Source organism: Prosopis cineraria, unplaced genomic scaffold (assembly GCF_029017545.1).
Source record: "Prosopis cineraria cultivar Desert tree isolate PC_DT_omini unplaced genomic scaffold, ASM2901754v1 PC9, whole genome shotgun sequence".
In the NCBI taxonomy this organism is placed as follows: Eukaryota; Viridiplantae; Streptophyta; class Magnoliopsida; order Fabales; family Fabaceae; genus Prosopis; species Prosopis cineraria.
Genome location: NW_026555340.1, coordinates 18,194,847 through 18,212,392, shown reverse-complemented (window position 1 = coordinate 18,212,392; position 17,546 = coordinate 18,194,847). Strand labels below are relative to the sequence as shown.

General features: G+C 31.0%; 1 protein-coding gene across 1 annotated transcript; it reads right to left on the bottom strand.

Annotated features, from left to right (window-relative positions):
- Window positions 1-3,632: 3,632 nt before the first annotated feature.
- On the bottom strand, window positions 3,633-10,230 carry LOC129319229 (protein SIEVE ELEMENT OCCLUSION B-like). The gene is made up of 7 exons (XM_054964229.1): window positions 9,990-10,230; window positions 9,582-9,665; window positions 9,024-9,487; window positions 6,601-6,695; window positions 6,121-6,257; window positions 5,025-5,537; window positions 3,633-4,460 (listed from the first exon to the last, which is right to left on the bottom strand). Exons 1-7 carry the CDS (start codon window positions 10,173-10,175, stop codon window positions 3,837-3,839), a joined length of 2,103 nt encoding a protein of 700 aa, XP_054820204.1. The 5' UTR covers window positions 10,176-10,230; the 3' UTR covers window positions 3,633-3,836.
- Between the last annotated feature and the right edge of the window lie 7,316 nt (window positions 10,231-17,546).

The window sequence follows — 17,546 nt, the reverse complement described above, 5'->3', positions numbered from 1 at the left end:
ATTGAAACTCCTAGATTTGTAATAATCTAAATCAATATTTTTAACTAATTTTTCAAAAATAATTATTGAATACTTTTAACTTTTATTAATTCAAAGTTGTGGGGCCTAACCGTCATTTTTCCTAAAAATTATGCTTATCTAGTTTTATAATTATTTATAGGGAAAATTAGGTCCCATGGTGCAAACATATTCACAAATAAATTCTGCTTGAAATATCCACCTTATTCAATCATAATTGAAACCATAAACTATGGTAATCAAGAGATTATTCAAAAAAAAAAAGGATTACCAAGTTTGTATTTGAAATAACAAGATCCTAAGTTTTCATAATTTAAAATTAAGTCAAAAGCATACATTTGACCTTTAGTTAGAGTAAAATAGTATTACGTAAGCATGAAATACCTCAAAAGAGTGAAAATAGTTGAAAATAGTTGCAAAATCTCAAAATGCTAAAAACAAACAATGCGTCGTGGCTCATGCACTCTGCGCCGCGGTGTGTTGCATACTCATGACAGCAATTCTGATATCATTTGATGATAGCAAAATCCAAGAAAATTCTGACGTGCCCTATTTCTCCGTTCACCATTCGAATGATATGATCTAAGTGTCTAAAGAAAGCTTCTTTTTATAAACTAGCTAATGGCACAGGTTTTACTTTCCAAACAAGTCACACTAGAAAGTTGAACACTCAAACATAATTTTACCACTTTTCTCCACTTTCACAATAAAAAAGATGTCCAAAACCCTACGCAAGTGTCAAAAGCCATTCCTAACACCTAAAATATATTAATTGAACCTAGGATTACTTGTAAAAAACACCACAAGCACATATACGACATTATATCACAATTTCACTCTGCAATCCCTTTAATGCTAAAAACAGAAGGAGGAGATTTTCGCAATGCATTTCATTAAAAATTAATCATATCATGCTTAAAACAACCTTACTATACTTGTACTAGTATTTTGGCTTTATAACCATTTATAACTTATCATAAACTACATCTCAGGGCTCAAAATACAAACCAGACATCATCATTGACAACCATATAGTGCAAATGTAAATAAAATACATTTTAAATTGACAATATAAAATCTATTATACAAAATAAACAATTCATAGAGGATTAGACTAGGAATACCAAGACTCCTAAGCCTTTGGAGCTTTTTCGCTCTCTGTACCTGAGCTAAAGTCTATAAAATATTAAAGATGAGGGATGATTCTAGCCACTTAGTAACTAAGGTAAGCCTACCATGTGTAGTTATATATCAATTAAAATAAACACATAGGTATGAAATAGATTTTCTTAAAACATACATTAACACATAATTCACAACTTATCATTTCTCAGTTAACTCATTTTCATCTCAAACACAAGATACATTATCACAAAACACTTAGATATGTGACCATGACCTGATATATTAACATAACTTGCCATAACTTAATCATGCAATACGTCATATAACCACACAGGCATGATCAACCATCCTTATATCCTCTTTATTTCTTCCGATAGAAACTATAAGCTGTAACACTAAATATGGCTCCATCCACGTGGTTAGACTATCCGAACTCACCAATTGTGAGGTGCGACCCAGCCAAAGATGACATGACTCACTCTCGGAGCATGGTTTTCCCCACTCTTGAATCTCTAGATGTCGTATGCCCTAAGCTAATCTCCTCGATAAACTAGTAGAGATAGCTAAATTCTAATTTCTCAACAAACTATGGAACAAGGGTATACCCTTGTGCATCGGAAGGCAGCTGAAAATACCATATGGATTTTTATCTACTTCTTTCCCTAGGTGAACTCCCGTCCGCTGATCATGCCATGTACGGTGCTCATTTATTTATACAATTTTCATTTTTGACAATAACACATTGGGCTCATGACAATGTGCTACCAAGTGAGCATCAATATTTATTTTCACATTTATCACATATATCTATCATTTTCAGTCTTACACATTCCTCTTTATTATACCCAACATCAACTAGTCATTACTTTATCACAATGAAACTTTAAAATTCCTTTCGCAATTACTTTTACATCTTTAGTTCAAATCAAAACAATTATACAATTACATGATTTCATAGCATGTTCCACATATTCACAAATCACAATTTTACATGCTAAATACTTTCACATTACATTGCAATTAATACATAACTATTCAAAGTAGGGTTCCCTCGATTATTTCTTCAAACCTTTGAGAGATCAAAGGTTTACCCTTCAATATTTAGCTTCCAAGCTTGATTTCCAAGCTAAAATGGTGCCTAAATGCTCAATTTATAATCAATCAAATTCTTAACTCATCAATATGTCAAATGCACATTTTCAACTCTCATTGATGCCTATATTTTTCATGTTTGGGTTTACTCATTGGGTTTATTAGCTATCTCTAGCTCCCAATGTTATTAATGAGTCATTAAACTTGTATTGATGGCATTAAAACTCTTCCAACCACCATCATTAATGTCATTTTTGGATATTAATGACATTTAGCAACCAAAGATGTCAAAACTCATCATCTCTAGGTTTAACTACTCTAATCAACTTCTATTAACTCCATTTGAGTTAATGGGTTCAGACCCATAATCTATATGGATCAAAAATCATCATCCCAACTCAAACTCTAACTCTAATCGATTAAAATGAAAAAGGGAGGAATAGAGTATAGGATACTTACTTTAGGTGATTACTACCTCCAAAATGTTGCAAATACCTACCAAATGTGAATCCTAGTAAAGCTTCTACTGGTTCTTCATTTTATTCCTTTTCTCTTCTCCAATTTTTAGTTTGTTCGCGATCAGTTTAATAGAGTTTTTAGCCATGCACTTGCGGATCATGGCACAAAGAGGTCCATCTTGCTTCACTGCCATCTATGTGCCACAGCGAACTTGCTGCCACAGTATATGGCACAGAGGCATTCCTTCACATTTTTCCTCTCCTTTTGATGTCCGGGGTGAACCATCGTCATTTCGAACTCATAATTTAGGCTAAAAAACCAACCGAACACAATTATTAGACCTCCCTAATCACATATCACATCAACTCACTCAATTACTACAATAAACTTGATTAATTTCTTACTAACCCAAGGACTAAAATTAGGGATGTTACACTGTGAAATTCAAAAATTACAACTAGGTCCCTCAGGACATGAGTGTAATTTGAAACTAAGATGAAAAGACAATAAACCCCTATTAAACATACATTAACTCAATCAAATAACCAATTTATAATTACTTTATCAATAATTTATAACTATAATTGCAACTTTTTGCAATTATAATTTCACATATCCAATAATTAAACAATCATGTATTACTAACAATGTTTAACATTAATTGTTTAAAACTAATCCATCTGTAATTTATAATTTCGCTCCCACGTATTTATATTATATTGTCAGTATGTTACAACAAGCGAGTTCGGAACAGCAAAAGGAAATAAGCTTTATTCGGAACAACGTTATTTTAAGATGTTATTGGGAGGGACATTTTAAAATTTTTGGTATTTACATACTCAAATTAACGTTTTTTATTAAAACATACAGATAAATAAAATAAAAAAAGATACTTAAACCGAAGGAGGAATTTTATTATCAATAACACAAATCCAGAACCACACACTGACACACATACAATAATGAAACAGACTCATAGCCTGAAGGATTTATTATTATCATAAGCCCTATAGAAACTAGAAAGGCTTTACTAAAGACACAGTACTCATAAACAAGCTCATAATTCAAGACAACAGCTCCTCCTTCCTATAAATCTGAGCATCAGGTCCATCAGCGAAAACGACGACGTTTCCTTAAAGGACTCATGCAAGGCTGTGAACTGATTTGGCATGGCTATGGTTGCCATGACAGCACACGTATTTGACTACCTGTATCTCCATCTCAGATTGGCATGTCACACATTCTAAGGGAACATAGGTCTTTAGATCCAAACAGAGACAACTTGATTGAGTTGGAAACTCATTGAAATAGTAATCCACAAAAGCCCCATCAAAGCCATGTTGAGTGATATTGTGTTTCCAGGACTCGAACTTGTTGAGAGTTTTGCACACGCTCTCACCAGAGCCAACCATTTTAACCTTGGACCCTCGGCTTATGATAACCCAGCCGGACTTTTCTCGCCGGAGGCTGAGGAATTCCTTGAGATGGTCCAAGGTGGAGTCGTCCTTGCTGATTGTCTTCATACTTTTCAAGCTGGCGAACACATTCTCTACAAAAGCCCAAAGCTTATGTGCAAACTTGAAGTCATTCTCAGCCAGCTGCTTGCCATGATGATGGAATTTTATAGCAAAACCACTTGAGCTTATGATCTTGTCCTTTTTTATTTTCTCCAACTCATCGTTGATTTTGTTCAACCAGCTACCGTCGTAGTTGTTGGCGTCCACGTCGTCCATGCATCCGAAGATAATGTTGCAATCTTTCTCGTTCTGATATATATCAATTAACATGTCACTTGTTGGTAATTTAGTGAAGACATAGCAGCTTATATACACATGCGTGTGTGTGTGTAAAATTTAAGAACCGATACATGTACATGTATGGAATGTGATGTGATATAGCATGGTAGTGTTGATATGAAAATTTTCAAAATTTTAATATATAGGTATGGAAATATATGATACATATTTCAAAATTTTAAGAAATATTTTCAACAATTAATAAAAAATATTGTTTTTTGGTTTTTAAATATTACTTTGATCTTATTTATAATGTGCTTTATAAAAGATGGAATATGGTTCTTATTATATGTCGTTCACTTATAATAACAAACCTTATCTTATAATAGCTGTGTCAAACAAAAAGATAAAATTATTGTTTTTTAATTTCTTCCTTTAACTTGCGATACGTATGATATGAACTATAAGATGTGTATCATATCAGATACATATTATTAGGTAATATACGGCCATGTTTACATTTTTGAAATATTGATGCTTCATAGAATGGGAGGGAGGGAGGGAGGGTATAACTAAAGTGAAAAAACTACTTACCGAAATTGCTAGTTGTTGATTGAATTCCTTGAATATTGACCAGAACCAGTTCCAATTCTGAACAAGAATCAAATCATCACCTGTTCTCCATGGGAATGCACGGCATCCCCATGCAGATAACATGGGCAAAGCATCGTTATTTGTCCTTCTTCCTCGTTGGTTCAACACAACAACCATAGGCTTATTCATGTACCCCAGCTTCTGTCTGATCAGTTTCTTGCATGCAGTTCCAACAATGGAATAATCCACCACATACGACCATTTAACAAGTTTTTCTGCGACATCGTTGAATTGTTTCTGCTTGATCTTCTCACTGTCTGAAGAAGAAGAAGAAACCATTGGGACCCACAAGATCTTGAAGTCATCCTTTCGCATCCCATATTTTTCGAATTTTGAATCTGATGTCAAATAGTCTTCGATTGCTTTCAAAAGCTTAATCTCCTCTTCGATGCCGAACAGTCCGGAAATGAACAGCAACACACACTTGTTCTTGAACGTGTCATCGATGTTCACCTGTAACCAAAAGGAAAACTGATAAGTAATGACTAATCTCATACACACACACACACACACACACACATATATTGCTCTAACAAAAATTAGACTAAAAGTTTAACGCTTAAATTTCCCAGCAAAGATAGAAGTTAAAGGAATTCCAAACACAGATGGGGAAAAAAAAAGTTTAACGCTTATGAGTTAAGCGCCATGTAAGGTATCTGGATTCATACAAATCAACCAGTTGATTTGAAAAGTTCATTGCTTGCTGTCTAGCTGAATGTTAATAAAGGCATTTTGAAAAATGTTTTCACCGCAACCAGAAGATAAGCAATTTAAGTATTTTTAACATATTATTAGCACATAAATACCATTTAACTTCAGTAGAAAGGTAATAGAAAGTCTTATTGATGTAAGACACACACATTTGCACAGATCTGAACAAAGGGAGAGAGTAGGGAGAAATAGAAACAGAGAGGGAGAAATGAGAATGAAGAACAGAACAATAGGGGGAACAAGAGAGGGAGAGGTAGAATGCAGAGAGAGGAAGAAGGCTACAAGAAAACTCTGGGGAATCCTATATATAATTCGAAGTTCTAACCCTTGATTTCGTGGAGCCGAAATACACGTAGTGCTTCTTCGTATCTCTGGGGAATAACAGATTTTTCAAAACTCCTAAAATTCCTGTAGGAGTTTGGAATGCCTCACGTAGACGTTTTAAATAATCATCTATCTCACCTGCAATGACACCATTTTTTGCTCTTATATTTTAGTAGTAATTTATTTATTGGTAATATATATAGTTGTGTGTGTACATGAGTGTATATATGTACATATACTCTCTATGGTTCTATTCAAAAAGTGGGGAAAGTTTATGTCACAAATTTCTTTCTTAGCCCTCCATTAAATTTTTGTGAAAGAAAAATATAATATTAAAATATATATATTTAATAGGGGCAAAGTTAGAAATTTATTAAATTTTTAGACAAAATTAATGATCAATTTAAAATTTTTTCTTAATTCTGGTGATGTAAATAATACTACTGGAGCAGGAATTAGAATTAGTATATAAGCTTGTAACCTTTCTTCTCTTCTATCTGCTCCAGGTAATCCTGTAATTTGGCAAGAACATGGGAAATCTTTCCGCTAATGAAGGATGGTGTGTTGTTGCTGACCCTGAAGCAAAACAGCTTGCAATTAGAAATTGTGATGACTATATATACCAAGGAAAATTTTCTCCGGTACTAAATATAATAGTTAAATACATAACTCATTCATATAGATTATAAGGATATTTTTTTAGTTATTTATTAAAACATGCATGTATTGGTTTTCCTTAAAATACCCCTCCTTAAAAACTAATCTTTTTAAGGTAGTTTGAGAACAAAGGAGACCTGGGTCTTACATTTAGACCCAAAAAAATCCTTCAACTACCTCTTATATCTTGAAGTCTTGCATTTGAATAAAGGAGGGAAAAAAAAAAGACTAGCATAATTATATTTATTTATATTGGACAGGCCAGGTTAAAGTACAATCACATGTGAACATTAACATGATGCCACGCCTGGATCGTGACTTTCTCGATGAAGGAAGGTTGGTAAATGTAAAAAAAAGAAATGAGAGTTATCACTAACGTTCTTAAAAAGCCTTGGAAAATTATATAATGAAACAGGATGCTTTATTAAAATAGTTCGGGAGTTGATTATGTATGAAAAGATGTTAAGCACCCCACAATACTCACTCATAAGAATGGTTATCCTAAGTTAATTACATAAAGTTAAGTGGCCTTTTAATAATATCTTAATTACCCTTTAATAACATGCAAAATAAAGATATAAAAAATTATTTATTTACATGGGAGGACTTCTTTTATTTATTATTTTTTAATAAAAATTTGTTCCTTGAAAATACCTTTGGGTAAGAAGAAAATGACTAATACTGGAACTTGTAGTGATTTAGTTTTACTCACAATTCGCTGGTTGACACTCTAAATATATGCAGTAATTTAATATCACTCATGGCATACCTTAAAGAAATTTTCAAAGTAAATTTTTTTATAAAATAATTTAACCACAAAATTTTAAAAATAAAAATTTGATACTTATGATAACCTAATGTCATTCACAGTATTTCATTTGATATTTTAAAGATCAACAGTAATTTAGTGTCACTCATGATATAACTTAAAATATATTAAAAAATTTGTTATTTTGATTATTTTTTATAATGCAGAAGAGTAGAGATTTAACCAATATTAAAATTAACAGTGATTTAGTATCACTTACAGTTCACTAGTTGATGTTCTAAGTGCACAAGGTAATTTAATATCACTAATGGCAAACCCTAAAGGAATTTTCAAAGTGAATTTTTTATAAAATAATTTAGTTTTGAGATCTTAAATACAAAATTAGATACCTGCGATGACTTAGTGTCATTCACAATAACTCATTTGATATTTTTAGGAGTCTATGGTGATTTAGTATTACTCATTGTTCACAAGAGCTAATGGAAATTAATCCATATATATTTTTTCAAATGATTTTTTTTACCTTCAAATATATTTTTTGAAACTGGATTGATTATGAGAACATATTAATTCCACCTATTCACATCTAATCATCATGACTGAAATGGATTCACACTCATATGACCACAAAGGTATAATTGAAAGACGAAGAGAAAGGGAAAAGAAACAGGTAAATACAAAACGAAACAAACAAAACAGACAAACAAAAGACTTAAAACATTAACACAAATCGTGCCATTCAACGCAAATGCTAGAAACAAATAGGACAAAACAAAGTAAACAAAAAAAGAATAAAAAAGAAAGATTAACACAAACAGTGGCATTCCAATTTTCAACACCAACAAAACAAAGAGCACTACTCTATTGGTTAGACTTCGAAGGTAATCCATAGCTTCATAGGCTGCACAGCGTGAAAGGTATACAATATTGATAGACTATCATGCTTTACTTTCTATCATGATCCCATAAATGAAAATAAAAAGCTTGAAAATAATCTCCATACCTTTGCAGTTTCATTGTTTGACCTCAATCTTTCTCCTACACTTTTTTCTGTCTCCCTTCCAATTTTTCTCTCAATTTTTTTCTGTCACTTCTCTTTTTCTCTGGTATCTCTTTTATAGGCACCAACTAAGATTTATTTTTTCTTAATGATAGGATTAAGCATATTAGGCAAGTTCTTTTAACTTTTCTTCATCATTTCAGACTTTAAATTTACATTAAAGGCATTCAATTTGATAGCAATAAAAATGAGAGGGTTTGAGAGTCAATGAAAAAGGAAAAAAAGATTTCTTTTAAATTATGAAGATATCATTTTATTTTTTAAATTGTTCTTCATAAAACCTTATTTTCCTCCCTTGTTTATTTTATTTATCTAACTTACTTAATTTTATTGGGCTCTTTATTTCTAATTTACAGCTGGTATCAAAATACAATGTTCACACATGGTATCAAAACATAATAGAGTATGATGACCTTACCGACTATAAGTGCCAATGTGAAAAGAACTGCTGCAAACAACAGTGGCAAAGACAGCACAATAAACAAGTTCAGGGAAATCGTGCCTAGCATTCTCCAAAATGAGATTCATGTCCTCAAATTCAGCATAAACTTCTCGCTGCAACATTCCCATCAACTTAACCAAACATTGGACGGTTAAGAAAACGTCCCTCACCAGACAGTTGTATTTGGAAATGGTTTCCTTCAAGGGTCCATCGTCAATGACAATGTTGGCTGGAATATCATTCAAGGCAGCCAAGGATGTTCCAAGATGGTCGCCAAATTTAACCTGAGAAAGAAGATGGAAGTTCCCATAATCTAAAGCAAATGCTGCGAGTGCCATCACTGCTCTTGCATGCCATGGATATTCCTTCAGATCTGTGATTATCCCCTTTGCTGTTTCTTGTGCATGCAAATAGTCCTTATCAACAACTGTACTCCTCATCTGTGTGTGTATCAACAAAAATAAATTTAAGACAAAGTTAATATTACTTACAAGTTATATATATATTTATGTTTACAATAGAACAATATATAACCTGACACGCAATTTTCTGAAGCCGTTCTATGGGTGACTTGAAACCGGGAAGACTTGACTTGGCCTCCTTGTTAACATTAACAAGCTGCAGTATGTAAACAACAAAGAAATGACATATAAAAAATCAAGGTGCTGCAAACCGGATCAATAATTGAACTGGTCAAAATACTAACTCAAGAGTTAATGATCAAAATTCATAATCGTAAGCAAACTATGATCAAATCAATCATAAACAAAGTATTTCATTAAACTAGTCAAGATGCTAGTTTAACGGACTGGTTCAACTAAACGGGTTGATTTGAAATTCTCTACTATGCATAAAATTAATCAAAAAATATTTGGTTATTTGCCTTTATAAGTACTGGAAAAGACAACAGCTCATAAAGGATATACACACAGGCGCGCGCACCTTTATGTTTGGATCTGAGACCTTAAGTGAGGCTTCCATGATGTTAGAGACAACCATGAACAGAGCCTCCACATTGAGGCTTGGGTCAGTTGTGTTACCAAACTCATCATAATGACACGAATTAAGGACTTGTTTGATGGTTTCGGATAAAGGAGGCATGGAATGTGTTGATTCTTGGGAACCCATGGTATTTCCAACAAGCAGCACTTTTGGAGGTAGAGTGTTCTAATTGGAAAATAAAGATGGCCAGATGATTGTGCTGGTGACTTAGCTTCCCCTCAAGGCATATTTATAGGCGAAATGGCTTGTGATAAAGTTAGAAAATAGCACCCTTAAATTAAACAGTGCAAGCACTCTACCTACGTAAACAGATGGTTAGATTTAAGTGGCTTTGGGTCTAGATGCGGTGGTGCTCATCACATAAGGAGCAATATGGTCTGGAGTATGGTCCAGATTTACAGGTTTTATTTTTCTCTTTTATTTTATATTTATAAAAATAAAAATTAAAAATAATAATAAATCTATTCTATCATCAATCTAGATAATGTAGATTTAATCTGAATGACTCATTTTAATATTAGATGTTTTTATAATTTTTATAAATTGATTATTTAAATGTACTCTAGACAATCTAGATTTTCAAGTTGCAACTTTTTTAATTATTTAATATTAAATATTTTTATAATTTTTTAATATTATATTTACTAAAATAAAAATTTTAAAATTTTTTTATATTAAATCTAGATTATCCAGAGTATATTTAGATAGTTAATTTATAAAAATTATAAAAAAATTAATATTAAATTAGATCATTCAAATTAAATTTGTATTGTCCAAACTCCAAATTGATGATAAGATAGTGATGGGAAAAAAAGAAGTAATTAAATATGTTAAAGATTTGAGAAGATTGGAAGATTGAATATATTATGATATTTTATTGATTATGAATATTTTTTTTAATTGTCATAATATTTAGATTATTATTATATTTTCATTTAATTTTAGGATTTTAAAATTTTATTGAATTTAATTCTAGGGTTAAAGTTGAGGCCTACAAATAACGCTTGAGTTCATTTAATTTGTACACATATTTGATTAAATAAAAATTCTATTATCTTATCTCTCCTCTAAGTTTTCTCTTCTCTCTATTCTCTCTACTACTCCTTTCTCTCTTTTCTATATTCTCTTTCCCCTTCTCCTTTTCCATTCTACATCAAATAGGTTTATTAAAATTTTATAATTTATAATAAATATAAAATAAAACCTTAAAATTTGGGCCATCTAAATCCGGATGGTCCACAGTCTTTGTCATTAGTAACATGACCGAGAAGACTAGATTGTGTTGTTCACGTATGGATCTTGTCATATTCTTTACATACATTATGTTGTATATATAAAATTGGGAAACTCGTACATTTGGAGCAAATATATCTTTTCACGAAGAAACATATTTGTATTTGGGACTTTAAGACCTATAGAAACAATTTAGAATGTATTACACACCCTTAAGTTAATGTTAACCATGGTCTGACCAGTGAATTGGTCATCTAGCCGATCTAATTTTCAGTACCTTGGTATTAACAGTTCAAGCATTCTACCTACTTAAATAGATGGTTAAATTTAGGAGGGTTTACTCTTTGTTATTAGCAACTTGATAGAGATGGTCTGTGCTATTAGAGAAGGGTATATTCTTTATTCACAACAAAAAAAAAATTATGTAAAATATAAAGAGATTACACACATATATTAACTTTAATCCAAATGTAGCCCCAAGTATGTAGAGCTGCTTAGGAGAAATGTGGTTGAGGGTCTGAGGATTAATTAAACCAAAATATGGCGTGGCATAGTTCATTGCTATTTTAATATATTAAAATTTTAATATGTTAAACAAAAAGATAACATTTTTTACAAAAAATAAAAATAAAATAATTTTTTAGCCTTTTTTTTTGTATTGCTCACTGATAGTTAATTCTATTTAAAGCACAACGCTAAATATAATAAAAATGACTCGTCATCTTTTATCAGGGAAAAAAAAAAGAATGACTGATCATCTTTATTTAATTAGATAAGAATTAGTAAGTATAAACGCATCGTGCAACACGTTATGGTGTGACATCCCTCTACACAACAAAAAACCAAACCCCTCCCCCCCCCCTTTTTTTTTTTGAAAATTGACATAACTTTAAAATATAGCTAACGCAACATGACATATTTAGTGCTCAAGGTCAGCAATAAATGTGAAAATCTGAAGTTTTTGGTCATGGGACCCAAGTTATTAATTTATTTTTAAACCTAATTAGACTGTACTGTTTACAGTTTGTGACATTATTGAAAGCTCTTTCCCGAATTTTCAATTTGACCCTTATGATTTAAACTCTGCAATTGGATCTTTTAATTCATATAAGCCCTTTGTTATTTTTGTCCCTACTATTAAAGTTCTGACGATTTTTTGTAAAATCTAGAGATGTAAGTAATTATATATATATATATATATATATTGAGTCTTAAGTGTAATTTTTTCCATTCTAAGAACTTTAGGTGTGATTTTCTACCTATAAAACAATACCCTTAAGTTAGTGTTAACCATGGTATTGAAAACTAGACCAAAATAGGTTGTCTAATATGCAAACTAATGAATTGATTCGATTTTTAATACCTTAGCATTAGTAGTGCAAGCACTCTACCTACTTAAACATATGGTTACATTTGGGAGAGTTTATGTTTTTGTCATTTGTAACTTGGTAGGGATTGTCTATGTTAATAGAGAAGGGTATTCTTTATCTATAACATATACTCCTTCTATCTCAAATTACAAGGCACTTTTAGGTAAAATCACACATATTAATAAAGTTTATTAAATATACTTTATAATCTTACTTTTTTAAAATAAAAATATAAACTTTTAAAAATGTCATTCATTTAATATTCCATTTGCGAAAGAAATGTTAAAGAGAGAGAATAAATTGGAAGGTTAATATTAAAAAAGTATCATTAATGAAACCTTATTTTGGTACAAAGTTTCTTATATTTTGGAACATCAAATTTTCCCAAAGTGTCTTATAATTTGGGATGGAGTGAGTACAACATTTATATAAAATAAAGTATAAAGAGATTACACACATATTAACGTTAATCCAAATGTACCCCAAGCATGGGGATCGCTGCTTATGAGAAATGTGGTTCAGGGTCTGATGATTAATTAAACCAAACTATGGTGCTTGTTAGATCGTTGCACAATTGATTTAATCATGAGTCTTTGGAAAAAAAAAAAATTAGCAAGCCATGGTTCAAGCCTCCAGAGTTATTAATTATTGATTTCTTTGTTGTAAAATTTGCAAGTTGTCTTTTCAAATTTATTATTTTTACGTTTCTATGTCAAATTCAGGTGTTGTAAATAATAATGATTATTTTAATTAAAGTGATAATTACTTTTTTTTTCTTCTAACGATAACTAAAATGACCAATGCCCAATAGGACATCATCTTTGTAATGCCTACATAATTAACCCATTAATTAAAACACTTTACTGGGGTAATTAAAGTTAATGTTTCTAATTAATCATTACCATGATAGAATATGCTAATCCATGATTATAAGAAAACACAACAAAAGATAACTCTTTGAAAATAAGATTCTGTTAAAATCACTTTTCTAAAAATATCAGCTCAAAACAACAAGATTAAATTGATTAAACAAACGGAAGCAAAATAGATAATCTCGATAATGATAATTACCCAACAGAATTGGATACAATATTCATTTCCATGACCTACGCAAATGACAACAATTGAACTTTCATAACAACAATTCAACATATAAATTTCTGCAGTCCTCCATGACTGATATTTTCCTTGAGTATTTACAACTCATCGTGCAACACGTTATGACATGACATCCCAGTTCAATTATTTGGACGGCCGTGCGCACTTCTAATTGCTACATTAATTTTTCTCACTTTAAGTTTTAACCTTTTTGACTCACGCACTTTGACTGTTATCGAAAAAAAGAAAGTGACATCCCACGACACGACAAAAAAACTAAATCTCTCCCCCATTAATTCCTGCACGTGATGTACTCAAGGTCAACAATGAATGTGAAAATCTGACGTTTTGGTCATGTGAACACAACTATCAAGGTCAACAATGAATGTGAAAATCTGACGTTTTTGGTCATGTGAACCCAACTTATTATTTTATTTTACAGTTTGTGGCATTATTCAAATTAAAGCGTTACAGAATTTTCAATTTTATCCTTATGATTTAAACCTTGCAATTGGGTATTTTAATTTATAAACTTTGTCCCTACTATTAAGTTTATAATGATTTTTTGTGTAATTAATTATATGTCATGCCTCAAAAATTATATGTCAAGCTTGAAATTTCAGCAGCATGTTCTCTGTAATTAAAACTTTTCAAAAAATTCTACAATACCATTTTAGACAAAATACCACAACAACCTAGAGCTTTACTCTTTTCAACCAACAGACAAAGTATATAACAACAATAGTACTCTAACTATAGCCTTTATGGAGTACCTAACGATACTTTCAAAGTTTAAGACATAAGTTCTATAATTATATCAAAAGAAAATAATGTCAATTAAATCTCCACCTGGCTTAGTTGTAAAGCCCTCAGAAGTCAGCAAGTGATTCAGCATCATCAAATGAATCTGAGATCAAAAGTAACTTTTTAGTGAATAACGTTCCAATTTAAAGTTGAAGTAAATAATGAAAAATATATCAATAAGTTCATTATAAACTTAATAACATAGTCAATTGAAACAATGTAACCACATACCTCATATATCATCAGTTATGTAAACATAAAGACAAGGAATATATGAACTCAAATAGAAATTATTAGAAACTCAAGTTCTATTGTTAGCTTCAACATATGCTTAAACACTTTGAGAATTATGAAGCTAAGATAAGATAAAACAAAACAAAACAGTTCCATATATGGTAAAATAATAGTTTGTTTTAGGAGATCAATTTAAAAAAAATAAACTTCAAAACTCTTTAGTATGACTTGATTAGAATGATTAATAAGTGTGGACATATAGTCCATGAGGATAAATAACCAACAAGCATGAATAAGCAGTCCACAAGGGTAAGTAACCAAGCATAGCTCAAAGCCACGAAAACAAGCACGATCATAAAGCCCACAAAATCAAGCACAAGCATAAGGCCAAAGAAAACAAGCATGAGTACTATACTCACGAATAACCATCATATCCCTCCATTCAACATGTGTTGGCCATCGCATGGGGCTAGCACCTCCTAAGCACCCAGCTAGCTAGGTGCACTATGGCACGCCAAGGGCTAACAGTATTGCCGTTGGTAACCAGCGTTCTGATTAAATCCCACATTTCAAATTAAGCATGCATGGATCTAAAATCAACATACTATTTCTTTTCAAAATTACCCGTCAAACTCAACATATATGGATGCATCAATATATAAGTCACATGCATGAATCGTAATAATTAATTGTTCTTAAACATAACATCAACATTTCCAATATAGCATATACTTTTGAATATTCAATTGAAGGATAAATCCAACTCTTTCTATAACATAGAATATAATAAAATATAGTATAATAAAATAAAATATAATGAAAACATTTTCATGTATGATAGATGATAATAAAATTAAGATCATGAACCATAAAAATAAATTTAAATACTCTATCATTTAAATAGAAGAAATGGCACATAAATATGCTAAATCAATATTTTTATGAAAATGAATTTGCTAACGAGTCATTGAGATACTATTCACTTATCTAATATATTTCCAAATATATAACTTCTAATTAGCACTCTTGGAACTATGTCCACTCTTTAAATCCCTAGTACCCAAGGTAACACCATTGTTTTATCTATTATGCCCTTATAAATCCAAAATCATCAATCTAAGATAATTTAGAGGAATAGAAAGGAAAATCTCAACTTTAACCTTTCATAGTAAAATTCCATGTTGGGTTTAGTCAATAATTCTTTGGAATACCTGTATAAACTATATTCAAGATTTCAAATCTTCTTATAGAAAATAGACAACTCCTACTATAACTTTTTCAACATTGTCAATCATTTATATCTAGTTTTTACAATCTTCTATTCACAAACATTTCATATGTACTTAAGAGCTAACAAAAGAACAAATAAACATTGTCCTTGAACTATTAACCAAATATATCTTCTTATTTTTAAAAGGAAGAATTACATTGAAGTTTCACATAAGAAAATTAATTACTGTAAGGTCCATTGACAACTGAAGTAAACTGCATTGACAACATCATTAGTTGTCAAAGCAGTTTAATTTAATTGTCAATGGACCTTACAATAATTAATTTTCTTGCATGGGACCTAGTTATAATTCTCCCTCTTTAAAATTTTCTAATTTCATTTCCATAACATCCTGAATTTTTTAATCTCATGCTTAACTATTAACCGAGGGTAAAGTGATAATTAGTGTAGGATTAGAGATTTGGATGATTATGTAATGATTTAACTCATTGGGATGTTAAATGAACAAATATAGATGGAAGGATCACATTTTGGGTCGTAATAAGTGCACGTGGTGAGAATTATTTTCATTGTGCCATGCACCGCGACTTGTGTTGCATGTGCCATGGTGCATAGACTAGAAAACGACCCCATAAGTTGTGAATTTTAGGTGAATTTTAGAGAGGAAAATTTGAAAACACACAATAGAAGAGGAGAGGAAGCTGAGGTCTGTTAGGGTAAGAGATTTCAGAGTGGTAGAAGGTATTTCTAATTAGTAAATTAGCGGTTAAGCTACATATAATCTTTACCTTCCATCCACTACTGCAAAAAAAGGTTTTAATGTCACTTTTTTAAGGGTATTTATGTCTCTATAGTGAGGGACATAGATCAGGGTGACATAAAAAATTGATAAATCTACATCACATTTGAGAGGGACATAGATAACAAAAACCACATCCTTTTTTTTCATAAAAATAGACGTGGATTATTATAATCCATGTCCATTTTTATTAAAAAAGGACATGGATTATTATATTCAACGTCCCTTTTTTCATAATAAGAGACGTGAATTATGAATAATCCACATCCCATGTAACTAAAAAGGGATGTGGATTATTTTTTTTAAAATATGTAATTTGTATTTTTCTTTACAGCCAATAAACCTGTAAATTTTTGCTACAGCAATAGCCCAACATCTAATGTGTACAACAAATAACAACATCAGCAACATAAGCATATATAGACTAAAGGAACACTAAAGCCATTATCTATTCAAGTGTTCAATATTTACTAAATAGAGTTTCTAGCTCTCTAACTTCTAAGTCAAGCTAAAATCCTAATTAAACAAACTATAAATTTGGACTATGTCAATAACTCTTGAAGAAATTGACTTGCCAGACTATTTTGAATGTCATTTATCTCTTCACTAATGTAGGGGTGCTCATTGTTAAAAAGCTGTAAATTTTTATATGATTTTCATTAGATCTAGTAAAATTCTAAAGTTTCTGTACTCCCTCTCTAAATTTTCATTGAGATTAAACTAAATAC